The sequence below is a fragment of the Aspergillus homomorphus genome, assembly GCF_003184865.1.
Source record: "Aspergillus homomorphus CBS 101889 unplaced genomic scaffold BO97scaffold_11, whole genome shotgun sequence".
NCBI classification, from domain to species: domain Eukaryota; kingdom Fungi; phylum Ascomycota; class Eurotiomycetes; order Eurotiales; family Aspergillaceae; genus Aspergillus; species Aspergillus homomorphus.
Window position 1 is genome coordinate 185,203 of NW_020291897.1, and position 24,978 is coordinate 210,180.

The window sequence follows — 24,978 nt, forward strand, 5'->3', positions numbered from 1 at the left end:
GCTTGGCGAGGAAAACAAGCTCCAGGAAACAGCGGGTTCCGGAAAAGAACGTGCATAGGGCTGACTGAACGAACTCCTTCAATTTCTCGCTCCTCTTCCCTCTCCTGCTCCTCATCGCTCGGAAAATCTAGAAAAATAATACAAGATGGTGTGAGATTGCATGAAAAGGCGATTGCTTCACATGGCTACTAGACGGTCAAAATTCCCCACTTCGCTTCTGTCCGAGATATGCACCCAGACATTGTCACGCAGAAGGAATCCACCATTCTGTAATTTCTGAAATAGGCCCTCCGGGCCGTACTTGGCTGCCACCTCCTGCGTCCGCTTAGAATTATCGGTCCTGTAGCTGCTCAGCACCTTCTGCGAGGCGGCAGCGAAGCTCGTACACTTGAAGTCCAGGAGGACTCCTTGGGCCTTCGCTAGGACTGCACCGTTTCGGACATGGTATCTACAGCCTCTTGGGCCGCGACATCGTCATTCCCGCCTTTAAGCCACTCACAGGCGGAAACCTACCCTGTTGGGATTTTGCGACATTACATTAGCATTATGACCTGATATGATAAGCAAGGCAGAAAGAGAAGGGGTGGAAGGGGGCTATCCAGCACCGGGCGACGTCCTCATGACCCATGCTATTCTCTCCGCGGTCTTTGCCAGCCTGGATACCAGTCTTGCCCAATGAATGAATGGTGTAATGCAAGACGGCACCAGGCGGGAGAGTCTTGCAAGCCCCGAACCAGGCCTTGCACACCTCTTCATAAAGGTCGCGCGAAACCTGGCTAGTAATAGTGCAATCGGATCGCCTGTATATCGCGCACAACGTTAGCGACTGTTATCGATATGCGCATTTCGCCATTCTAGGTAGTTCTTGGTCACTAGTACTCACTTCAGGGACGTTTGGGCATGACCCATGGCTTGGGTCAGCGACAAGTGTGCCGTTTGTGAAAGGCAGGACCGTAGTCACCAGGCTCTTGATGAGGCTGTGAAACCCTTCGGTGACTCAGCTGGGTGGTCTGCGTAGAACAAGCCTACCCCGACAGAATCATTGTTAAAATTAGTGAACAGTTCAATGTTCCAGTCCCCTTCATGACATATTGGACCGCTACAGTAGCCTGGTTTATTGCAACGTGATCTTTAGGGCTATAGAGGTTGATAGTGTATTGGACCTTGATCAAAGTATAAGTTGCGAGGTCGGACCGCGTCACAATGTCTGTTCTGAGATGTTAGAGGGCATGTTCAAACTTCATATTCTGGACGCAAGCCACACATACCAGAGTTAGAGCCACCGCTCTTCAGGGCACGACATAGATCGCAATTGTCATTCGCGTCGGCATTGACGAGACGGCCATCTGCAAGCAGTACCTGGCGAATTTGAAAAATGCGAAACCCGATCTTGAGAAAGATAAGAAAAGAAAGGAAAATCTGAGAGTCATCTCAGTTTCTCATCCCGGCAGCACCTAGTTCATAAAGACGAGGCAAAGCCCCCATGCCTTCTATTGCATTGTTATTGTTATTGTTGTTGGGGGAACAGGTTATCATAACCTCTTCTATCTTCTTGTAACTCGACAGGAGTTCAAGTTCTGAATTTTGTCTGGTCCTGTCTGTGCCATGTGTCCGTCGACTTTCTTAAATCGGAAGGAAATCCTACCCTCAGCTCGGTATTCACTGCATCCACAACCTCTATCTCCAAGCGTAAATGTGAGCCCATCCATACAGTTGTTAACTCACTCAATGTTGGACGACAAGGATCCAGTTGTGTTGATTTGATCCCCACCCTTTGTCTACAAGACCCACACCTACTGGTGAGGAGGCAGGGGCAGTAAGCACTAAAGCACTCCAGGCTAACAACCCTGCAGCTCCACCACTCGCCGGCCGGCTATCGAACCAGACTAGTAATCGCGTTAGGTGATTCGATATAAGTTATGGGCGCAAGTACGAGTTTCTGGAGCTGACGGTAAAGCGGCTACACTTACAGATCCGCATGGTTGGCATGGGGGGTCTTTCGTGCCGGGTCGCATCTCAAGATCCTTCTCAATTGCCACGCCTCTTGATCAAATCCTGGAGACATGAGCCTCCAAAAAGGCATCCAACGAGGTAAGAACCTCAGCTTGCGCCCCGAAATCACGTTGACAATTGCCCACTGCATCACCGCCAGGACCTTGATTCGCCAATCGCTGCGCAGCGGCCACCGAATCCCCCAACCAAATCAGCTCGTCCTCTTCGTCCTCCGATCGATACTGCACTTGCACTTGACCAAACTTTCTAGCCGACTACTCCACCGTGAGCGCCTCAATCGCGAGATTGATGACCCGATGCGAGTAGTGCTCGGAACCCGCAACTGTTGCTGCGACCACAATCCCCACGTCGCCCGCGTCCACCCGCAGGACCCGGTCTCGCTCAAATCCGAGGAACACAGAGCGTTCACAGGAGGCAGCAGGTTCTGCAGGAGTTGACCCAGGCTCACAATCGTCCAGTGCCGGATGAAGCCGTCTGATGTTGCTACTGCTGCTATTACACGGACACGGGTCTGAGGGCGTGCTTGTTCAACCACTATTGTCCCATCGGATGAGCATGAGCAACGTCATGGGGGTCGGATTCTCCCCATCCCGGAAAAGAAGCATGCTGACCCGTTCTGATCGCTGTCGACACAATCACATGGAATACACTGGCTGCTGCCTTCTGCGCCGCGATTACTGCTTCGCTGCAGCTCCACCGCGCAGTCGCCGGTTTGCACCTCGAACACGGCGTTCATGCCATGAGTCGCAGTGCGCAAGGTCTCCAGATCGTCCAGATCACCCCGCACAAGAGCGGAACCCCATTGCGCGAGTTGAGTGGCGGCGGGGATTGTCGGATCTAGGACATAGGCAGAAACTTGGAGGCCAGCGGCGAAACAATGCTGCACCACGCCGCGGCCTTGGGCACCCGTGGCGCAGGTGACCAGAACCCTCTTCGGGAGAGATCTTTCTTCTTTGGAAGAGGAATTGATTTAACGTTTCAGCAACAGAGAGGAGGGTGTGAAGGAAACATCGGCTGCGTCTAGCCACTTGCTTCGAAACCAGTCGCATCCTTTTCAGCGCGGGGAAAGTGCTTACCTCAGAAAGTCAATTCTCCAATGCAACCTAATGCTGTCTATATCTTAACCTCGGTCTTTTTCTCCACCGCTCGGACTTCAGCCCGAATTCATGCTTTATGAAAAGCTTCTCCCTGATGATGGTGTGGGACTGCACGCCGCTACATTCCTATCCTCCCAGCTTCTCAATACTGAAAATATCACTGCCGACTCCTCAAACCCCATACCGTGATCGACATTGTTACTACTTATCATGTACGTGCAATATGATATTTGAGCTTAAGACTGCATCAAGGCAGTGTATCGCTGACTATGACTGATGCAAGGGTTTATACTGCATCTTTTGCCTTCTTCGAGGCCCTATGGGAGGTATGATGCTTGATCCCTGTTGACCAATTGATCACAGCAAAAAGCTAACTGGACAGGCCGGGGTCACCCATGTGTTCGTGAATCTGGGCTCCGATCACCCTTCCATTCTAGAAGCCATGGTCAAAGGCCAAAAGGAAAAGCCCCAGGAATTTCCGAAGATTGTAACATGTCCCAACGAGGTGGGTTGCTCTTCTGCAGCGTCCTTCATGCCGGCAGCTCCGCATTAACCCCGCATTCCTCCGTTCTTGGCAGATGGTTGCCCTCTCCATGGCCGATGGCTACGCTCGTCTAACCGGCAAGCCGCAATGTGTGATCGTTCATGTCGATGTCGGCACGCAGGGTCTCGCTGCTGCCATCCACAATGCCTCCTGTGGTCGTGCTCCGGTGCTGATTTTCGCCGGTCTCTCCCCTTACACAATTGAAGGGGAGATGCGTGGTTCCCGCACGGAGTACATCCACTGGATCCAAGACGTTCCAGATCAGAAGCAAATTGTCTCCCAGTATTGCCGCTATGCTGGCGAGATCCGCTCAGGCAAGAACATCAAGCAGATGGTAAATCGAGCCCTCCAATTCGCCACCAGCGACCCTCAGGGTCCTGTCTACCTGGCTGGTGCTCGAGAAGTTATGGAGGAGGAGATCACGCCATACTCTATCAACCAGAATCAGTGGGTCCGAGTTGCTCCGCCAGCACTACCTTCGGAAGGAGTTGAGTTAATTGCCGCCGAGCTTGCGGCAGCCAAAGAGCCACTGGCGATTGTAGGCTATTCAGGTCGCAATCCCCAGGCAGTGAAAGAATTGGTCACCCTAGCCAACACCTTTCAAGGCCTGCGAGTTCTGGATACTGGTGGATGCGACATGTGCTTTCCAGAAGACCATCCCGCCTCTTTGGGAATGCGTTTTGGAATCCACGATGCGATAAAAACGGCAGACTTCATTCTCGTTGCGGATTGCGATGTACCATGGATCCCGACCATCTGCAGGCCGTCCGACTCCGCTAAAATTGTTCACATTGATGTAGACCCTCTCAAGCAGCAGATTCCCGTGCACTATATCAACTCGAGTGCAACCTTCAGGGCGGAGTCGGCCACGGCTTTTAACCAGATCAACAAGTACATTGCATCCAGTCATAAGTTGCAACAGTCCATCAGCACGGCCGAGAATCGGGCACGTGGAGAGCGTCGAGAACAAGAGTTCCGAAAGACACGCAAAGCGATCGCTGACATGGCTCTAGTCCCAGCAGGTGGTGACAATGCTCCACTAAACGCGTCGTATCTCATCTCCCAGATCCGCGGTGGGTGCCCTACCGACACCATCTGGGCGATCGAGTCCGTGACGCTTACCGCTATCGTTTCTGATCAAATAGCGGCTACTCTGCCCAAATCATGGATCAACTGCGGCGGCGGCGGTCTGGGATGGTCCGGTGGCGGTGCGTTAGGCATCAAGCTTGCCAGTGACTTTGAACACGGGGGCAATAACAAGGGCAAGTTCGTCTGCCAGATAGTCGGCGACGGAACGTACCTCTTCTCTGTGCCTGGCTCCGTGTATTGGGTTGCGCGGCGGTACAACATCCCAATCCTCACCATTGTTCTGAATAACAAAGGCTGGAATGCGCCGCGCAGGAGTATGCTTCTGGTTCATCCCAACGGCGATGGCTCACGTGCCACCAACGAGGACCTCAACATCTCATTTGCGCCCACGCCTGACTATCCTGGTATTGCGAAGGCTGCATCAGGAGGCCAATTCTGGGCGGCGCAGGCGTCCACCGTCGCGGAGCTGCGTCGGTTACTGCCGGAGGCCATCAAGAGCGTGCAGAATGGCACCACGGCTGTCTTGGAAGCGCAATTGGACGGAACGGAGGGTAAATATATTGCAAAGTCTGTGCTATGAGCTTTTGGATTCTGGGTTGATATTCGTTCGATGTAATCAGTTGGTCCGTAGCATGTAACACCGAAGACATGCAATACTTTCCATACAACCTCATGAGAACTTCGAATTGGGTAGCTTAACAGCAGGCAGATGGTAACTTGAATGAGTATATCGTAAATATTTGATTGCTGATCAGCATTCTGCGACCCAATAGTTGATAGACTAGATGCATCTATATCCAGGTGAGCAAGATGAGGTGTGTCGTAACCTGAGCAGCTAGAAATGGTAAAAAAGGAACCGTGCCAGATCCCCGCCCAGCTCTTTGTTCTTTCCCTTTTTCCTTCCCTCCAACGCGCTTTCCCCTACCCTTCCTTTGAGCGAACCTCAGTTGCTAAGCTTGCTTCACATCGGTATGAGATCCTAGAACATAAAAACCGACGTATGCCCACAACATAAATCTCATAACAAAAGCCCCATCCTGATGCTACTCTGCAAGCATCGATCCGAAGTGTAAAGATGTTGACAGCCCATAAAGGGTAGCAAGCCGGACAGTAGTCCCCAAGTCACTATGCCGCTGAATCGTGTCTTCGGGGACTGTAGCAGTGTAGCAGCTTCTACTGTTATACGAAGCCTGTACGAGGCCTGTGGTTCAACCTCTCTGATACATCATAGGACAATTATTGTTCTCGGACAACCAAGCAAGCAAGCAAGCGATGCATTATCCTACTAGTAAATTAAGTTACCTAAGTAAGGAGTGCTGGCAATCTTATCTCTCCTCCTGTGTTTTCAGCCTTGTAAAACACATACGAACGATGAAGGACACATGAAATCCAAAAATCAGCCGAGGAAGACGACCAAGTCAATGACAGTCAACATCAGAATCAGACGGGAGCGTCGGAGTCCTTGAACTTGCTCAGCTTCAGCACGTTCTTGGCATTGTCCCTGCCCACGCGGAGATAGCCGTCGCGGCCGCCGAGGATCTTCTTGAGCTCCTCGGAGTTCTTGTCGAACCAGCCGCAGCCGTCCTCGAGCTTCTCGTACGGATAGTCAACGCTGAACATGATGCGGTCGACGCCGATCTCGTCCGCCACAAAGCGCAGGGTGTTGGTGCTGAAGTGGCCGCTAGTGGTGACGTAGATGTTGTTCTTGAAGTAGTGCAGAACGTCGTGCTCGCACATGGTGTCGCCGTTCTTCTTGGCCAGAGGCCGCTCGACGTCGTTGATCCAGTGGTTGGCGCGCCAGAAGTCGAAGGGGATGCGCTCACCCAGGTGGCCGACGATCAGCTTGAGGTTGGGGAAGCGGTCGAAGACGCCGTTAGTGATGATGCCCATCAGGTGGCGGCCCACGGAGTTGCAGAAGCTCTGCGGCGGACCGACTAGGTACTTGCGGGCCTCGTAGTGCTCCTTGTAGTTGTCGCCCGTGGGGGCCGCCGGGTGGAGGTAGATCGGCACGTCGAGCTCGACGGCCACGCGCCAGAACTCGTCGTACTCGGGCTGGTCGTAGTACAGGCAGCGGCCGCGGTCGTTGGTGTGCTGCACATCGTTGAGCAAAGCGCCGTGGAAGCCTAGCTCCTTGACGCAGCGGCGCAGCTCCTTGCCCGCCTGCGAGGGGTCGTGCATCGACAACGCCGCGAATGCGCCCAGTCGGTCGCGATTGTCCTTGATCTTCTCAGCCACGTAGTTGTTGACCTCCCGCGCGTGCGCTTCGGCCTTCTCCCGCTCTCGGATGCCTTGGATGCCGGGCACGGTCAGCGAGAGAATGGTGTAGCCGATGCCATTCTCATCGGAGATCTTTAGGCGCTCGCCGGTGATCGACTTGATCTGGCGGAGGTAGCGCTCCAGGTCATCGGGCGCCACGTACAGGGCGGCCTGGTCGCGGCTCTGATCCGCCTCGGAGGGGATCTCAAAGGCTTCTTCAATTGTGACCTTTCCACGCATATTGGTTGTTTTGGAGGGATGGATGAACTGATGAGAGAAGAGTAGTGTTTGTTTGGATGTCGCAAGGAGAACTTGGATAAATGTGATAGGTGCTTGAGACGCTGGTGTCTTCAAGTCCAAGAAACTTCATGCTTGAAGTGGCATTATATAGATCAACTTGGACTCATAACCATGGTAGACTTAATATGATTGTGCATGACGCAGAACTGCCGGCCTGCTATTCCATTCCTCAACATTGGGGTCGGCGAAGTCAAGGTTGCGCTGTTCACTTGATGTTGAGGGGTTTGGTGGTTCCAGATCCAATTTCGACTTTCGGTCAATTCTTCCCAGGCCGTTCTCTTTGCGGGGTAGCCCATTGCTCCCTCTTTGAGGCGTTTGTTGAGGCGAGTAAATGCATGTGATGGTGATCGCGATGTGATGGTTGTTTTAGGTCGGATTGACTGATGTGGCTTTGTGAGAGGGGAAGATTTGAGGGGAAGATTCGAGGGGAAGAGGAGGGGCTGGCCGCGCGGTCAGCATAAATAGGCAGGTGCCTCAGTGCTCAGGCTACCTAGTACACTTGAGCTCTTCCCTATCCAGTCCATGACTATCAAGCGGTGGACTCGGGCTTAAAATTGCGTCCGGGATTCTCGATACATTTTCCGACCACGAACCTTTTGAACCAAAGACTGACTGCAAGAAACAGACAACCAGTACAGTCCAGAAAGTTTCCCCGGATAGCCATCAAGTGCATGCACTTAGTACAAATCATCTTTCTCATGTTTTCTCAAGATGGTAACATCAACATCACCTCCGTTTTCGGTTGGATTTCCTCATCTGGAACGGTGGCTTATCGGATCTCGATAAGCCAAGCTCCGATGCCGGCGATAGCCTTATCTAGGCGCGGGGCTGTCATACCGCAGATATGCACCGTTACCAACTTTCCAGCTCGCCTCCAGTTGTTTTAATGCTCTACTCAGGGAAGATCCCTGCTTGAAGATCCAGAACTCCCCGACATATGATAGAGAAGCTGCATATGATGCAATCATCGTATTCACCCCACGATTTAGCAGATGCGGGGGAAAGATTTGAGGTTCGAACCCCTCTCGGGGAAGAACAATGGTCTGCACTGTGGTATTGGAAATACCGTACCGTACGCCATCTCCGCCGCGCCCTACAATTGACTAGAGTTGCATTCGCAATCTGATAGAACAATTCTACCACGCGAGGCTGTTTCTCGCTCCCATGCAGTCGATCCACTTGCTCCATAGATAATGCAATTGCTTTCCAATCATAATCGCCAGCTCAAAAAGCTCCCGTAGTCCTGCAGCGCAGGTTGCAATCGTGGACTAATCGCTGTTGCAGTCCACGACGCTTGCCGACGGAACCGGTCCGCCCGAGCTTTGCTAAGGCGGAAAAAGCGGACGGGCCTGTTGAAAGTGTGACTCGATTCCTGCATTCCTCATTCTCTTTATCTCTTTATTCTCCCCCTTGCCCACTTATCCTCTGGTCTGCGGCATCATTTCTCTTGATTTATACTGTTCTTCCTGAACTTCTGCTGGACGAAGAGTGCAACACCTACAATAATACACTCATCCACTTACAACCTAGTTTTTCTAGCTTCCGTTTCCACCATGAGCCACCCGGCTGCTGTGGACGTTGACTCGAGCTCGGCTTCTGCTGCCGGACCATTGACCGTCGATGGCATTCCCGCGCTCAGAGCTAAGACCGCAAAGATCCCCCTGGGCATTGCGCCTGCGATCCATAGCGACCTCTTCAAGAGCCCAGTACGTCCTATTCCCGGTAACGCCGGTGGCGCTCAGAGCTAACCCCTCATCTGCGATAACCAGCTCTGCTACACCAAGCCACAAGCCAAACGATGGGATGGTCAGTCGCTCGGCTCTGCTTGCTCGGACTAGGTTCTGATTTGTTCCCAGATCTTTTCTCCCTTGAAGCAAAGTCTCGGAAGGTTCGTCCGTTAAACCCACTGGTCCGATCTCCCACCACGAAGCTAATTTGTACGCGTTGGACGTCTCTAGACCTCAACGTTGAAGGGTGCGGCGCAGTACCTCAAGAACCCGGGCCTGATCTCTTTAGGCGGCGGTCTCCCGTCCCCGGAATACTTTCCCTTCGATGAACTCTCTGTGAAGGTCCCCACCCCGCCTGGCTTTTCTCCCGAAGAAAGCCGCAACTCCGGTGCTGTCTTGACCGCTAAGAAGGGAGACACCCGTGATGGAACAAGCTTGTACGGTGAGTGGTAGAATGTTTCTCGAGAAGCCTACGCAACAACTAAGACATCTCGACAGACCTGGAAGTTGCGCTTAACTACGGCCAGGCTACGGGATCCCCTCAATTGCTGCGTTTTGTCACGGAACACACAGAGGTATGTCAGAGACCGGTCACACTTTCCATGGAGAGCTTTGTTAAAGGCCAATTCTCCACTTTTAGCTCATTCACAACCCCCCATACTCCGATTGGCATTGCTGTCTGACGCCTGGCGGTACCTTCGCCTGGGATGCTGTTCTCCGCATCCTCTGCAGCAGAGGTGACTATATCATGATGGAAGAATATACTTTCTCGAGTGCCAAGGAAGCTGCGCTTCCTCTTGGCCTCAAGGTAGTAGGAATCAAGATGGACGAGCAGGGTCTTTTGGCCGAGTCACTTGACGAAGTCTTGAGCAACTGGGATGAGGCTGCCCGTGGTGCCCGCAAGCCTCGGGTACTATATATCATCCCAACCGGACAGAACCCTACGGGTGCAACTCAATGGACTGAAAGACGTAAGGCTGTGTACAAGGTTGCTCAGAAGCATGACGTCTTCATTGTCGAAGACGAGCCATATTACTTCCTGCAGATGCAGCCCTACACTGGCGCCGGCGGCAAACCCATCCCGCCTCCAGCCAATCACACTGAGTTCATCAAGTCCCTCGTCTTCTCCTATCTGAGCCTTGATGTGGATGGCCGCGTTTGTCGAATTGAATCTTTCTCCAAGGTCCTTTCCCCTGGCTCACGTGCTGGTTGGCTGGTCGCTCCGGAACAGGTCATTGAGCGCTATATCCGCCACAGCGAGACCACGGCCCAGAACCCAAGTGGCATCACACAGATCCTCCTTTACAAGCTCCTGGACGAACATTGGGGTCATGCTGGATACCTCGACTGGTTGATCAACCTTCGTATGCAGTACACCGGTCGCAGGGATGCCTTGGTAATTGCCTGTGAGAAACATCTTCCACAAGAAATTGCTAGCTGGGTTGCGCCTGCTGCCGGCATGTTTGTAAGTTCTTACCTGTATCATCTTGAGTGGGATACTAAACTAACTTGTACAACAGCACTGGATTGGGCTTGATTGGCAAAAGCATCCAGGCCTCGCGGCTGGTAAGACCCGTAACCAAATTGAAGAGGAAATTTTCCTGGCGGCTGTGGAAAATAAGGTCCTCGTCTCTCGAGGTAGTTGGTTCACGGCCACTGAAGTTGGCGAGGGAAAGATGTTCTTCCGCGCCACCTTTGCTTCCGCCAGCTCCGAGAACATTGATGAGGCCATCCGGCGGTTTGGCGACGCTCTTCGGGTGCAATTTGGTCTATAGACGAACATCCGTATTTTGATACCCATGGTTGGCCACGTACATATGAATGAAAAGAGGTTTAGGATGTAGACGACTTGGATTTTAAGAGGCTTGGGTCTTTCGAGCACTTGACTCGCTTTTTGACTCGCTTGGAATCAGAATATCATAGCTAGATCTAAACAGATATCTTAAATCCATTATAGCATCTTTTCATAATCACAATTTGCATGTGCAACAGCAGCCACAGCACGACATGGTCTGGATCCGTAGCCCAAGCATGAAACATCATAGCCGCGTAAAAACATTCTTCCGACCCTGGTCCACAGTAGAGCAAATGGTCGGGAACTTTAATCGAACGTTGCTCAACCCTGATACCGAGTTACATGTCGGAATTTCGGTCCATGGTGAGATAATGGCGAGCTAATATGACGGCTTTTTAATCTTAGACTGAATCTTGCAGCTGTGATACCCTTAGAGTTTCCTTTTTCATCGCCTGTTTTCCTCATCTTTACGCATAATATTGGAATCGTTATTTCCCCCTTTGTTGGCCAGCTGGATTGGTCACTAAAGGAGCAACTTGTGGGTAAGTTCGACTTCAAGCCTCTAGTGAGGAGCATCTCTCCTTCTCTATTCTGTTCCTTTCTTCTTTTGTTTGGGATTCATTGTTCAACTCAAACACAAGCCAAATGCCTGGTTACTGTGTCCTTTCCCGTCACGTGACAATATACAAGATCATATCAGCATGTTTCCCAGCTGGAATATGAGACTGTAAGGTTACTTTACCATAGTTCGTGAATCGATAGCGCTTCTGCAACTGCAGAAAATCGGACATGCTTTGCTTCTAATGCCGTAGGCTTGAACTGCAGAACTAACTGGCTATAGATCAGCACATTACTGTTAGGCATGCAAGTGGCTCCAACAGGGCATACCACATCGCACAACTTTCGCTTCGAGAGGCCCATTCTCAGAAAAGGACTCACCCACAGTGAGTTGTGGTTCATCTTCCCGGAACATCCCGTCTCCTTTCTTGAGGCAGTCACAGTTGATGCCTGAATTATTCTTTGTTTGGACCCTGTTTCTGTGAACCAATTCACTGTCGAAACCAGGGCTGGAGCGGCCTGTTTCAGTCCTACATCACGCTAACGCCATCTGGACTAGCGTTCCAGTCTACACATATCACTCGTGGCAGTGGTCGATATACGAGCCTAGATCGACAGGAAAAGGAGTATCAACGGAGGTGAGCATCTACCTCTTTACACAGCGGTTTCTCGACCTCAATTGCAGAAATAAACGTGAATATGAATAGAGACTAACTTTGAGATAGCGTACGTGCCTTTTCTCTGGAGAAATCGGCTGGAAAACGATTGTGGATATCAAATCCAAATCGCTACACCAAACGACCTGGCCGTGCTGGTGTAGGAGAGTTGACGATTTGACTCATACACCACCGACAGGCGATACATCGCCTCTGAGACACGTTCTCGCTTAAGCTTCACGGTGAGTGACTGGCAGGATGTATTGTTCACCTGTTTGGGCTCGCTTTCCTGGTCCTTTTCATCATCTTCTTCCCTCTCTCCTCGGCATAAAAGACCCTCTATCACCGTTGTCAACTCCATGGACAACACGACTTGTCTCCTGTATCATCCTCTCAGAGCCTTCTTCTATCGCCTTGTTGCCCTGCGTCTCTGTCGTCTCGAGCCAGACCCTGCATTATCCCTCTTACGGCATAAGGGTTGACCATGGCTGGGTCCATGCCCTCAGAACGTCGCGGAGGCCTCCATGGGTTTGGCTTTATCATTCATCGGCTTGTCCCAAACTTGCTAACTCTCTCTGTCTGTTTATAGAGCGTCATTCGACTACTTTACGGAACCTAAGAAAGAGGTTGAACAAACTGTTATCAGTACAGACCAGGACAACCTAGAACAACTACAAGGGGGTGGCGAAGAGGACGACGAATACGCCTGGTGTCACTGTCAGTCTTCTTTCCTCTCGCAATACAGAATATGACCAATGAGCTCATGGTATTACAGATCCATTAGACACCCCCGGTTCCGATTCAGAGAGCGAAAGGTACGTTCGCCTGTCTTTGATCAAGTTGAGCGTGGCTAGACCTGATGCTAACAGGCAACATAGGCTTCGGTTCACAGAGTCTCTGCTTCGAGCGAAACAGCAGCCGCAATCAAGCCAGACAGACGAGCCACCCTTCGCGGTAAACCAGACCAAGCCGCTCGATCCGCTACCTGAGGAACCAGACGCATCCGAGGAGCACAATTCGAAACGTTTTAAGTGGCTTCATAAGAAGCAGGAATCCTCGAAAGGCTCATTGAGGTCTGCGGGCAGCGAGGAATCACAATTCAAGGGCCACAGGCAACAGAGATCTGAAGGCAGCAACACACCCAATTCATCTGGGCGGCCATCTCTGAGGAGATTGTTCTCCCACATTCGCACGAGAAAAGAGTCGGGAACAAGCGAGTCGAATGAGGAGCTCTTGACCCCAGTGGAGCAGGCCATTCTACCCGCCGATCTCTTTCTGTCTGGCCCAAACACCCCAGGCACCAGTGACCATCCGTACTGTACGGAAAGTGTTCGCCCAGCAAGGGACCCGCCACCCGCGCAGCCTCAGGCACCCATCCGACCTACGCAGCCAGCAATAACCACCACCACTTCATTGCCCCAGGTCATCACGGATATCGATCAGGCGACTGAAGTCCTCAACGCCCCGGCAGCCTCTCCGCGAACCCCAAACCCCCATTCTACCTCTACCTCGAGAAATCGCCTCTATTTTACCCCTCCACACCTTTCTTCTGAAATTTCACTTGATTCATCTCGCAACCACCCTTCCGATATTAAGGACCTCATTCCTAAGCCACTTCGAACCACACCCAAGAAGTCCAACACCTCTCCCTCGAATCGCTCCGTCGACAACATGAGCCCCCCGCGAGTCTCTCGTTTTCTCGATCCCGCCATGGCGGCGATCACAAAGCACAAGGCTGAAGCCATAAAGCTCGCACGCGAGCAAAGCTCTGCTGTCGAGGAGATGTGTCGCAGAGCGAAGACCGAGGTGCCGCCGTACGAATTCGAAGAACTGATCGGCAAAGGCTCATATGGTCGAGTTTACAAAGGCCATCAGCTCCCCTCCCGCAAGCTCGTGGCGATCAAAGTCCTGGATATAGACACCATGGACTACAAATCTCTGCGAGACTTTCGCGACGAATCGATTAAGGATTTCATCCGCGAGGCGAAAGTGATGAAACAGGTCAAAGACTCTGGGGCGAAAAACATCAACGAACTGATCGAGGCCATCTCCATTCATTCGCAGCTGTGGCTGGTTTGCGAATATTGTCCTGGTGGCAGTGTTCGAACCCTGGTAAGTGTCCGCCATGCTCAGCCTTGCTCCTCCTCAAGCATCATGATCGCTATCTCTGCTCTCTTTGCAATTTGTATCCACCCTTGCAAATCGATCGCTGACAATTCTCTCTTCGTCTAGATGCGAGCTACCGATGACCGCTTAGAAGAGAAATTCATCATTCCTATTGCACGTGAACTTGCTGCTGGCCTCCGTGCCATTCACAAAGCTGGTATCATCCATCGAGATATCAAAGGTACGGGACTATCTTAAGCAGCGCGTTCACTAATAGCATTATTAACGCTTCTCTTAAGCCGCAAACGTCCTGATCCACGAAGAAGGAAACCTCCAGATCTGTGATTTTGGTGTTGCTGGCGTTCTCAATTCTCAGGTGGACAAACGATCAACCTGGATCGGAACCCCCCATTGGATGCCACCAGAGATGTTTTCGACCCGCGGCGAAGCTCACAAATATGGGAGTGAAGTAGGTGGGATATTTTTGCATGGAAAGATCATCGCTGACTGACTTAGATCGATGTCTGGGCGTACGGATGCACAATCTTCGAAATTGCTACGGGAAGCCCTCCTAACTCGAACCTTCGTGAACGCATGCAGATTGGCAGACAACTAAACCGCAACACCCCCAAGCTGGACAATTCAAAGTACAGTGAGGGCCTCAAGAGTCTCGTATCATATGCCCTGGAATCGAACCCCATCGCTCGACCTGCAATGACAGACATCTTAACTCATTCCTACATCGCCGATACCGAGGAATCTCACCCTACGTCGTCCCTGAGCGAGCTGGTCCGCATGTATTATCAGTGGTCACAGCGTGGTGGACAGCGCATCTCATTGTTTCATCCTGGCGGTGCTGCCGCTGCAGAGATGCCAGATACCGCGCCAAGCGACGAGGACTGGAATTTTAGCACCACGGATGGTTTTGAGCGTCGCTTCTCTGTCATTGACCTCGATCAGTTGGCGGCCTCCATCGCCGAGCTAGAGGCAGAGATCAGCCCTACCACGAAACCACAGTCCATGCAAGACTTCCCTGAAGAACCGATCGATGAGGAGGAGACAGCGGAAGACAAAGCCAATTTCGATGAGCGGGTCCGTCGTGGTGCGGAAGCCATGGAAGGCCTGTTCAACGAGGACAAGCCAAGCTACACCTACGAGACAAAGAACGACTTCGTCCCCATTGAACCTAAACCCCCCGCATCCGACCTTCCTCTGCGCACGGACACCGATCGTTCTTCTGTCACCTCTACCTTCATCGACATCGATATCGGATCGTTTGACTCGTCGCATTATGCAGCAGGAGCGTCATCTGCGCAGCCCTTCCAGCTCGCAGACGCTGACACCATTCGCGCAAATAGATCCAGCGGTCGTCAACAGCGCAATTCCACCGATGGCCGTTCTCGATCTTCGAGCAGCGGCGTTAGCAGCACTCGTGATCCTGATGACGTGCCATTCCAACCATCAACTGGCCCACGACCTCCTACCATGGACTGGAAGTTCCCAGTTTTCATGCAACCTGCGGAAGAAGAGGAGCCCGAGCCTGAGCCCGAGCCCGAGCCTGCGCAACCCCCCAAGTCAGTCGAGCCAGACACTTCTGAGAAGCGCGCCACGATGGAGTGGACCTTCCCTGTCATGACTGCTCCGGCCAACGACGAACCAATGAGCCATGATAGCGATGCCGACGTGAGTCGCAACAACACTCTGAAAGCACCCATCATGAGTCTACAGACTTCGAACACCGTCCGACGCTCAAGCATCGGCGAGCCTGGTGATTCGCGACCGTCCACTTCGCGATCCGGTGATTCTAACGTGTCTGCCATCTCTGAAGCTGACTATGATCCATTCCGATTCGACCGTCCTTCTACCCCTCCAGGTGCTCCAGCCACTGAGACCAAGACCTTTGACGAGTCGGATTTTCCTACAATGTCCTTCGATGAAGACGAGGAGACGAATGTTCTTGATGGGCCTGGGCCAGACGAGGAGGATGAGTCAACTTCTGCCTGGCAGGCTAGTTCTGAATCACACCCACACTCCGAGCCGTTCCCAACCGCCATCCCTATCAAGGAGCTCGAAATGGCACCCTTCCCCCCTAGCACAGACTCCCCAACCACTGAGCCTCTGCCCACCGCCAGACGCACCCTTCCTATTCTGTCTACCGAGGACACTGAGCCTGTTCGGTTCCCCGACGTTCCGCTTCCCAGACTCGACGCTTTGACTGAGGGTGCCGGTGATAACGCCATCAAAGTGGAATTGGACAGAATGTTGGATGGTTTCCTGCATGCTCTCAATGCGACCGGACGTGCGATCTCCCAGACCACGGTCGGTCCTGAGGCTGAACCCAACTCTGACATCGTCTCTACCCCTGAACATTCCGAGTGAGAAAGGATGATGTTGAAAAAGAGCACATCCCTAAACAAAAGCAAAAGCTCAACACAAAAGCAAATTCGAAATAGAGCCTTTCCTTCATTCAATCTTGTATCTTGTTTTCAAAAGGTCCAATAGTGGTGCTTTAAAGATGATCTTGGACAATTTGGAATCCAGTTTGCCGCATGTATTTGACACGACGGAGATGATGAACACATGACTAACGACAATTGATCTTGCATTGCTTGTATTCATAGGGGGATGTCTTCGTGGCTGGCGACTCATTCCTGACGTGGTGTATGCAATCTTCTAACTACTCTGCCGTCAGTTTCCTTGTCCCTGTATCGAGGTTCGAGACTGTCGAAACTTGTCTTTGTGGGAGCTTCAGCTTTGTGAAGATTGCCAAGAGCTCTTCCTGAGAGGTAGACCTATCATGCAGAATAATTAACATATTGCCAAATTGCAGACTTGACTCTGTAGTGCTTACTTTGCGAATGATCAACCGACAAGTCTGAAAGAAGACAATTCTAATCGTTTCTGCACCGTAGTGACAGAGATCACATGCGTGGCGAATTGACGACTGTGTTTTAGTGTTTTAGGTAGCCTACAGATCGACATTCCTGGAGCCCTGAGAAGAGTACTCATTTCCCATTCAGGGAGGTACGGCATGCCGGGCATATGAGCAGTCATCCATTCCCATGCAGCGGGAAAGCTCTACCAGTCACACGGATGATCTCACCGATAGAAAAAAGTATTAACAAAGTTATTCTTATATCTGCGAACTCCTTACACGGCATGGCACCCAATTGACACGAAGGGGCCCCGCTTGGACGTGTCAGAGACGTGACTGTGGAGACGGTCCCATGTATATTCAGTTTACCTGAATACCTTCGCAACTGTTTATCTCTCTCGATTAACCAACCGACCCTCGTCTCGACTACTCCAGCCAGCTCAGCTGCAAAGCCGTCCATCATGGCTGGGATGCGAATCGAATCCCCTCCTCTCAGCCCGTCCATCTACCCTCAATCGTCCGAAGAATGGCATACTGCTCTCGAAGCCATCAAGCTCCTCTATCACCAGCGGCAATACAAACAGTGCGCTGCACGCGTCACAGAGCTTCTCACGACCGCGCCAGAGCCAGTAAGTATCCAGCTCTTGGGAGGCGAGTCGACCGTATCCGGCATATCATGACCCCAATTGAGCCACAGTGGCGCGTGGTGCGTGAGAAGGGTACTTACAACCAACCATCCAGATCAACGCCGTCCACAAGACGTTCCTTTACTTCTACAGCGCCATCTCCTACGAGGCCATGGGGCTTTCGGCACACAGTCACTCTCGCAACAAGCTTCAACTGCTGCACTTTGCTCTAGACTCTTTTGTGACCTGCAGCACTGCCCTGCCGAGCCCCATCCCCTCTACTGAGCGCTACTCTAACATCTCCGAGGCTCTGTTTACGACCGTCCCCTCGGAGTCATCGTTCTCGTCTTCTGACTACTCTCCGGGGTCGAGGACGAGGCCCTCGAGCCTGGCCAGCAGCCTCGCCGATATGATTGAACGGTCTCTCGCCTGTGGCAGTGCGGATGAGGACTCTTTTGTGTCGCACGATAGTGATGGTGACATCGGGGTGACTTATGGAGAGCCTTGTGCGGGAATTCTGGCCGCAAGTGCAAGCCATAGCCACCTGATCCCTTCCCCTCTGAAGGTGAGGAAACCTTCGGGGGCCTCCACTTCCAGCTTTGCAGGTGCAAGCTGTGACGACGCCTCGACGAGAATTCATCCATTCAACTTCAATGCCATCATTGATCGGCCAGTAGCCAGCAATACCGGCACAGACAATACTCCTCTTCCTCGCCCACCTCCCCCTCTTCCTCTCAGAGTTGTTCCGCGGGATATTCGGCCCTCTTCTCCAGGTCTCCACCGTGAAATACCCTTCGCAGATGCTCTTTCTACCTTGGATGAAGACCGGAGCATGACTCCATTTCGCAGCGTACCCACAAATCACATATCGAATTACAATAGCAGCATCCGCTCCCTTCAAAGTCAGATCATCTCTAGTATTGCCAGCATCCAGGCCGTGATCGACGAGGTGACCGAGATGCAGCACACTCGCCGTGTCTCGAAAAGTATCCGCCGTTCGGCCTCCTTCTGGAGTTTCAGCCCCGTGAAGGATAAAGATCGCGATTCCTCATCCTCTGGTTCTTCATGCCTCAAGTTCACCGAAAACAGCTCCGGACGAACAACCGTTACGGAGAGCATGGAGCAGAGAATCGAAAGGCTACGCAGCGAAGGGTGGCAGACAGTCGGACTCCGGTCTCGCCGCCGAGGGTGGAAGGGGGAGGAGTACTACCGGGCATATTGTGGAAGGGTTCTGGATGAGCTTTACTGGAGGGATGTGAACTGACTGATTCGTGGTTTGGCTGGGTTAGAATCGAGTTATTGGCGTTAGGATGCATTTTTTTTGTTTTGCCTCTGGGGTATCGGATTAGCGATCTTTGAGAGCTCCTGTTTGGCGTTTGGGAAGGATTGCATTTGCATGGCATGGTTTTTAGAAGGGTCTTAATAGGGGGGCAAGATTGCAGTGAATTATTGATTGTGATGGTCCTTAAGGCGCCGGTCGGGCTATATTACAAGGAGAAGCACAAAGGTTCTTCCCGTTGAGATCACATCGAGGAAGCACTGGGGCACATCTCCCAGCACAGCGACCGTCAAGATGAAAAAAGCAGATAGATCATTTATTAGGGCAGGCTCAGCTCCGCCCCGCGAGCTACTATAGTACCGCAGCTACCAGCCCGCCAGCAGCCTTAGTCCATTCCATCACACTCACGAATTGACCGCCGCGCTGCATGTTTCCAAAACCTGCATGCATTTTTTTATTCAGAAAAGGGATGAATCTACGAACATGTTTCCAGACCTTCCATGCATAAAGGCAAGACCCGATATTACGGAGACAGTGATAGGGCCACAAAGTTACAGAAAATAGTGAGTGTGTCAAGGCTGTTTCACAGGGCTCTCCGGAAAAGCCCAAGATGACAGATGGCTCCAAGCCCAAGCCCAAGCCCTTTGCAGGACCCAATTAGTACCCAGTTAAATGGAGTTGACCTTGTGGCTAGTGTGATAACTGCTAGATAGTTATTCGTAGACTAGTTTCCAGCTAGACGCAAGAACAGATCCGTTTTAGGGGGCCGGAAGTAGCCCGTTCTCTACGAGTACGAATCGCTAAATTTAGGCTATCGGTAAATCACGGACATGTTGAACAGATTGGAGTCGACAAATTGGATCCAGTCTTCAGCACAGTCACGGTGGATGCGGCTGTCGTGGATGTCTTACTATTTACTATTTGACCCTTTTTTGATATTGAGGGAGGGGCGACTTGAGAACCGCGTGCGAGACAATCGATATTGGAGAGAGGATCGGAGAGATTACAGGGCTGAGTTAGCGTCAGGGACTGGCGGTTTCAGATTGGGGGTGGGAGGTGGCTGCCTGATTGGTAAGGCTGGCAACTGTTCAGGTTCAGGAGTTTTGTATTGGACAGATATATTTGGACTGGGAATTGTGTTTCGTCGAGACTCTGAGTCGACAACGAGGGAAGATGAATCATGGGGAGAGAACAAACAGGGGAAGTTTGGGAGATTGAAGTTTACGTTGGTCCACGCGTTAGTGGTGGGGAGGAGAGACTTATGTGGCAGCCTTGTAGACTGCAAGTCGGTTGAGTGGCTGTGCTCGAAACATTCCCACGGGCTAAACTCTAACTATCACCTGGTCCAGAACAACTAATCTACTTTCTGCCTGTCGGTTTCTCTCTCCCTGCTGTCTCTTTTTCTGTTTTAATCCTCGCTATCTCTTCTTTTTCATTCAATTCTTAACAACATTTTATATCCCGGATTCCTTCCTTGACTGTTTCTCTGCATTGCATTGCCTTGCCTTGCACGTGCATCCGCGACCAACAGGTTACTGTACTGTACACCACCTTCCCGCTGCCTCATGTTTACACCTCTTTTTTACACTTTTCCCCCTCCTCCATCTCTCCTCCATCTCTCCTCCTCCACTCCCCCTTATCGCTCACCCGCAATCTAGCGTCTCTCCTTCCCAAACTCTCCTACCTCACATACATAATTATAGCCATCGTATCACTTACTTACAAAGTCGTCTTCTTGCTCATTTAGCCCAATCTCTTTCCCACGATCTCCCAACGTGGTCGTCCGCCGACCTCGTTTGAACCGCCCCGCTACTTCTCTCACGTGCGGGGTTTCCTATCAGCTCTTCGCGCTCGCTGGCCAGAGCCCACCGCACACTACTTTTTAGATCCCTAGGCTTGGACGACAGCCTGATTCTCAGTCAAGATGAGTTGTACGTCCTCCGTTTTCTTCTAGTTTGCTTTCTAGTCCTTAATACTCCTTCAATACCCGCATGGTCTGCGCCTCGCCGTAGCTTCACTTGCCCTCGGAAGCGCTATCGCGCCTTTGTTCTGTCTCGCTCGTGTCCTGGGCCGGTCAAGCCTCAGCAGAGATGACAACCTCATTCCCCATCACCGTCATCTGTGACCCTAGTGTTCGGCTCTGGGGCGGATTCCTTCTGCTGATCTGTTTTCTTGGTCCGCCAATCTCGTGAGACGGCTTGGTCGTCTCCATTTTCTCTTCCCTTTCCATCCTTCTTGCCTCGAGGGCGGTTGACAGCCTGCCTTTGACTTGCCGGCATAGCAAAGTCTTCGGCAACTATGTGCTAATTCAATGCTTTCCGAATCTAGTCTCTAATATGCTCAACAAGCTGTCTGGACAGCCAGAGAGTTACGAGAAGAAGTACGGGCCCCGCACTCTCCCTCCCAGGATTACTCTATCATGTGGCAGTCATAATAACGTATCCTTTCTCTTTTGTATAGATCCCACTACAAATTCGGAAGAACGCTCGGTGCTGGCACATATGGTATCGTCCGGGAGGCAGATAGCAGCAAAGGCAAGGTCGCGATCAAGATCATTCTGAAGAAGAACGTCCGGGGCAATGAACGCATGGTCTATGATGAGCTGGAGATGCTGCAAGCATTAAACCACCCCAACATCGTCCACTTCGTCGATTGGTTTGAATCGAAAGTCGGTCTCACCCAGAATTGCGCGCGTGTATTCCTGTAAGCCTAACGGTTCGACAGGACAAGTTCTACATCGTCACACAACTGGCCACTGGTGGGGAGTTGTTCGATCGCATTTGCGAGTACGGAAAGTTCACAGAAAAGGATGCCTCTCGAGTCATCCGGCAGGTGCTCGGCGCAGTGCATTACCTGCACGAGCGGAACATTGTCCACAGAGGTTGGTTATTTTCGGTCCTCCCACGTGTCGTCGCGCGGAGAAGCTGACTTCAGCTTGCGATAGATCTGAAACCTGAGAACCTCCTGTACCTCACCCCTGCCCCCGATTCTCCGTTGGTATTGGCCGATTTCGGTATCGCGAAGATGTTGGACAGCCCCAGCGAAGTCCTGACCAGCATGGCGGGATCCTTTGGTTACGCGGCGCCCGAAGTGATGCTGAAGAAGGGCCACGGCAAGGCCGTCGACATGTGGTCCCTCGGAGTTATCACCTACACCCTGCTTTGCGGTTACTCACCGTTCCGGTCCGAGAACCTGTCCGACCTGATCGAGGAGTGCCGCACGGGCCGCATCATCTTCCACGAGCGCTACTGGCGCGATGTCTCCCAGGACGCCAAGGACTTCATCCTCACGATGCTGCAGCCGGACCCCGCCAAGCGTGTCACCTCCGAGGACGCCCTGAAGCACCCCTGGCTGACCGGCGAGACCGCCAGCGACCGCGACCTGCTGCCCGAGATCCGCGCCTACATCGCACGCTCGCGCCTCCGCCGCGGCATCGAGATCATCAAGCTGGCCAACCGCATCGAGTCGCTCAAGATGCAGGAGGAGGACGACGACGACATCCCCAGCGCCGTCGAGATGGCCTCGGGCGACGACGCCGCCTCCACCAACTCCACCGACCCCGCCTCTCCCAACGGCAAATCCGCCCCGTCGTCCCCCGAGAGCGACGCCGCCAGTCGCAAGAAGCGCAGCCTCAGCAAGGTCGCCCGCGGCGCCATCTTCCGCGAAGTCGTGCTGGCCAAGGTGCGCGAGCAGAAGGAAACCGAGGAGCGGGAGCGGATCGAGCGCGAAGCGCGCGAGAAGACCCCCCATGCCTGAATGGTTTCGACTCTTCCCTGCCTGTTCTTCCTCCTCTGGCAAAGTCCACTTACAGAAGTCTTTGTTCCAAAAAGAGGGCAAGAGAGGGTGTGTGTATCTGTGTGCCATATCTCCAACTCTACCTAACCATCTCTGCGTCATTTATGCTTGTCTTCTTGGAGCCCTTGATTTTTGGACACCATTGAAAATGCCCGCCCTCTTCTTCCCCGCTGTGAATTTCCTTTTTATCTCCAATGATTCCCCGTCCATAGTTCTGGTCTTCTAGTGATGATGTGTCCCTTTCGGTGAACGAGAATCTTAATATTGTTCCGTGCATGGCGGTCTTCCATTCTTGGGTTTAAATGTTTAGGGACTTGTGTACAAGGAGCGTACGATTTAACCGATCTACTCACGGATTCGCAGAGTGAAGTTCATATCTAGGTATTTTTGGGGGAGTAGGGAAAGTACGAAGTATATTTTTGAGGACTCATCGCGAGGATTGAGGAGAATACAGGAACTTTGACAGTGGAGATGTGGAAGAATTCGGGGATGAGAGGGGAAATTCGAAGATGTCGACTCCGTCAACGAGAGCCGCAGGGGGTGGGGAGGTCCACGGTACCACGAGCAAGTCATCTTGGTGGAACACCGAGAGTCCGGGAGGAACGATATAAGACTGAATGTTGGGCTCCAGGCACAAGAGAACAAGAGAAGACTTCAGCACTCCCGCAGGAAAAGTGATGAGAATTCACTCCCCTCACCCCTCTCTGTTATGATTCCTTTCAAGTAGATCAAGATAATAAAAGAAAAGTAATCCGCGCCAATGCCCCCATGCAGCTAGACACCGAACAATAGATAGGTAAAGTTGCCAAACAAGACCCCGAGTGGGGTTCCAATTAAATATTTCGACATAATGTCAAAGATTCCATCCATCCGATCCCATCGATCTTCCCTTTCCCGTTCGAGAGGTATCATCATTGTTTTCTTCAATTGCTCCGAGCACGGCTTACCCGAGCACAGCCCGCTATACATTATCATCATCGTACATGAAATTGATATCTCTGGGCCGCCGCCGGTTGTACGAAACGAAGTCCTGGTCGCCCGGTGGTCGTTCGTTGCGGCTGTTCGCCGTGAGCATGCTTTGGATACTCATGCAGACGCTCTCGACCGTCTGCACGGGCGACCAGCCGGCCGAGCTGAGGAGATCGAGGCAGATGATTCCGTTGCTGTAGATGTGCGGGTGAATGGGGATCGGGCGCGGGGTATCGGATGTGGTGGGTAATTCGATAAATTGAACTTCTGGGGGTTCTTTTGTTTATGAATGAGAAAGAAAACGTTAATAAAAGGGGATCCTCGAAGGAAGGGGGAGAAGGGAGTGAGCGGTGGCGGGGTTATTCGGAGACGCGGGGTTGGCGCATCGGAGTGGATGCGGGGTGTGACATCCACAGGGGAGGGGGGGGGGGGGGGGGAGAAAAACCCAACTCACCAATTGGGTATTTGTTGTTGAAGGTAAATTTGAGACGGTAGGTTTGGTTGAGATAGAGCGGGTTCTCGTCGAGAACTTTGATGTCCATAAGCCATTCTTCGAGGGTGTCGGATTTGACAATGGAGATTCCAGGTGGTAGGTGTTCTTTAATCTATCAAGGCGCAGGGTTTGCGATGTTAGCTTCGGTGTTGCACTCCTTATGCCGCGAACTTCTTGCAAAGGAAAAGAAGAGGGCAATGAGGTTGTTGTTTGCTGCATGTGTCGGCGAACAATTTTGAAGGTTTCGGAGAAATTATTACCTTGATAAGCTCCTGCGACGGTGTAACGTTAGCGGAGAAAAGTGGTTGTCGCAAAGACACGGGGGAACATACCTTGCTCAGGCGCTTTGTAGCGAACATCTTGGACAGGAAGCCTTGGACAAGGCGGGCTCAGAAGCCCAAGACACCAAACCCGATTTAAAGGACAAGAAACTGGCCGTTGAGGCTCTGCGAAGTTGAGTCGTACGGTCTGATTGAGGCAACGCACAGATGTATGACGTCTGGTATGGGTGGGGAGATGCGAGATAGAAAAACGGTGTCTTGAAAATGCACTTGAAAAGAGAAAGGCAAGCAGAAAAAGACGGTTTCTGTGTTTCTGGGCGGGTGTTTAGCGGGTGTTTAAAAGGAGAAGGGAACACAGAACAAGCGAAAGTCCAGGCAGGATATTGTATGAAACAGAGAAGAAAAGAGAGTCTCCAAAAAGAAGTAGGTATGGAAAGAGTAGCTCCGGCCGTCGATCAGCTGCCGGGGCTGGGGAAGCCGCCCGAGAGGCCATCACCTGACTCCGAGCCACACGTGACA

General features: G+C 52.1%; 8 protein-coding genes across 8 annotated transcripts; 5 read left to right on the forward strand and 3 right to left on the reverse strand.

Annotated features, from left to right (window-relative positions):
• Positions 1 to 177: 177 nt before the first annotated feature.
• Positions 178 to 909, reverse strand: BO97DRAFT_423162 (uncharacterized protein; the record flags this gene model as incomplete). The annotated part of the gene is made up of 4 exons (XM_025696859.1): positions 178 to 448; positions 500 to 514; positions 606 to 800; positions 884 to 909. 4 exons carry the CDS (start codon positions 907 to 909, stop codon positions 178 to 180), a joined length of 507 nt encoding a protein of 168 aa, XP_025552938.1.
• Positions 910 to 2,048: 1,139 nt separating this feature from the next.
• BO97DRAFT_423163 (uncharacterized protein) lies at positions 2,049 to 3,306 on the reverse strand (the record flags this gene model as incomplete). Its single annotated transcript, XM_025696860.1, has 4 exons — positions 2,049 to 2,267; positions 2,330 to 2,547; positions 2,662 to 2,944; positions 3,295 to 3,306. The coding sequence occupies 4 exons, from the start codon at positions 3,304 to 3,306 to the stop codon at positions 2,049 to 2,051; spliced, it is 732 nt and encodes a 243-aa protein (XP_025552939.1).
• A 73-nt stretch (positions 3,307 to 3,379) lies between these two features.
• Positions 3,380 to 6,805, forward strand: BO97DRAFT_469462 (putative thiamine pyrophosphate enzyme; the record flags this gene model as incomplete). The annotated part of the gene is made up of 5 exons (XM_025699844.1): positions 3,380 to 3,436; positions 3,493 to 3,615; positions 3,689 to 4,613; positions 4,668 to 5,294; positions 6,586 to 6,805. The coding sequence occupies 5 exons, from the start codon at positions 3,380 to 3,382 to the stop codon at positions 6,588 to 6,590; spliced, it is 1,737 nt and encodes a 578-aa protein (XP_025552940.1). The 3' UTR covers positions 6,591 to 6,805.
• A 1,880-nt stretch (positions 6,806 to 8,685) lies between these two features.
• Positions 8,686 to 10,970, forward strand: BO97DRAFT_469464 (aminotransferase-like domain-containing protein). Its single transcript, XM_025699845.1, has 7 exons — positions 8,686 to 9,005; positions 9,069 to 9,105; positions 9,156 to 9,187; positions 9,258 to 9,468; positions 9,525 to 9,601; positions 9,667 to 10,491; positions 10,547 to 10,970. Exons 1-7 carry the CDS (start codon positions 8,853 to 8,855, stop codon positions 10,799 to 10,801), a joined length of 1,590 nt encoding a protein of 529 aa, XP_025552941.1. The 5' UTR covers positions 8,686 to 8,852; the 3' UTR covers positions 10,802 to 10,970.
• A 2,736-nt stretch (positions 10,971 to 13,706) lies between these two features.
• BO97DRAFT_387712 (putative serine/threonine protein kinase) lies at positions 13,707 to 16,808 on the forward strand (the record flags this gene model as incomplete). The annotated part of the gene is made up of 4 exons (XM_025693607.1): positions 13,707 to 14,147; positions 14,268 to 14,382; positions 14,441 to 14,610; positions 14,658 to 16,808. 4 exons carry the CDS (start codon positions 13,707 to 13,709, stop codon positions 16,518 to 16,520), a joined length of 2,589 nt encoding a protein of 862 aa, XP_025552942.1. The 3' UTR covers positions 16,521 to 16,808.
• Positions 16,809 to 17,525: 717 nt separating this feature from the next.
• Positions 17,526 to 18,888, forward strand: BO97DRAFT_314137 (uncharacterized protein; the record flags this gene model as incomplete). The annotated part of the gene is made up of 3 exons (XM_025691251.1): positions 17,526 to 17,645; positions 17,758 to 18,247; positions 18,338 to 18,888. Coding segments are annotated over 3 exons (1,161 nt in total), but the record flags the coding sequence as incomplete, so codon positions are not given.
• A 1,957-nt stretch (positions 18,889 to 20,845) lies between these two features.
• BO97DRAFT_413010 (serine/threonine-protein kinase) lies at positions 20,846 to 22,677 on the forward strand (the record flags this gene model as incomplete). Its single annotated transcript, XM_025696267.1, has 5 exons — positions 20,846 to 20,852; positions 21,250 to 21,301; positions 21,382 to 21,589; positions 21,646 to 21,802; positions 21,866 to 22,677. The coding sequence occupies 5 exons, from the start codon at positions 20,846 to 20,848 to the stop codon at positions 22,675 to 22,677; spliced, it is 1,236 nt and encodes a 411-aa protein (XP_025552944.1).
• An 806-nt stretch (positions 22,678 to 23,483) lies between these two features.
• On the reverse strand, positions 23,484 to 24,630 carry BO97DRAFT_26093 (ubiquitin-conjugating enzyme E2). The gene is made up of 4 exons (XM_025690907.1): positions 24,511 to 24,630; positions 24,439 to 24,450; positions 24,140 to 24,290; positions 23,484 to 23,952 (listed from the first exon to the last, which is right to left on the reverse strand). The coding sequence occupies exons 1-4, from the start codon at positions 24,535 to 24,537 to the stop codon at positions 23,678 to 23,680; spliced, it is 465 nt and encodes a 154-aa protein (XP_025552945.1). The 5' UTR covers positions 24,538 to 24,630; the 3' UTR covers positions 23,484 to 23,677.
• Between the last annotated feature and the right edge of the window lie 348 nt (positions 24,631 to 24,978).

Bases quoted from the DNA above. Each gene is read 5' to 3' on its own strand.
- BO97DRAFT_469464 (XM_025699845.1), top strand. From the start codon at position 8,853: ATGAGCCACCCGGCTGCTGTGGACGTTGACTCGAGCTCGGCTTCTGCT. The intron at 9,106-9,155 runs GTCAGTCGCTCG...ATTTGTTCCCAG, and splicing joins ACAAGCCAAACGATGGGATG to ATCTTTTCTCCCTTGAAGCA. The intron at 9,469-9,524 runs GTGAGTGGTAGA...ACATCTCGACAG, and splicing joins TGATGGAACAAGCTTGTACG to ACCTGGAAGTTGCGCTTAAC.
- BO97DRAFT_26093 (XM_025690907.1), bottom strand. From the start codon at position 24,537: ATGTTCGCTACAAAGCGCCTGAGCAAG. The intron at 23,953-24,139 runs GTGAGTTGGGTT...AAGAACCCCCAG, and splicing joins CAACAACAAATACCCAATTG to AAGTTCAATTTATCGAATTA.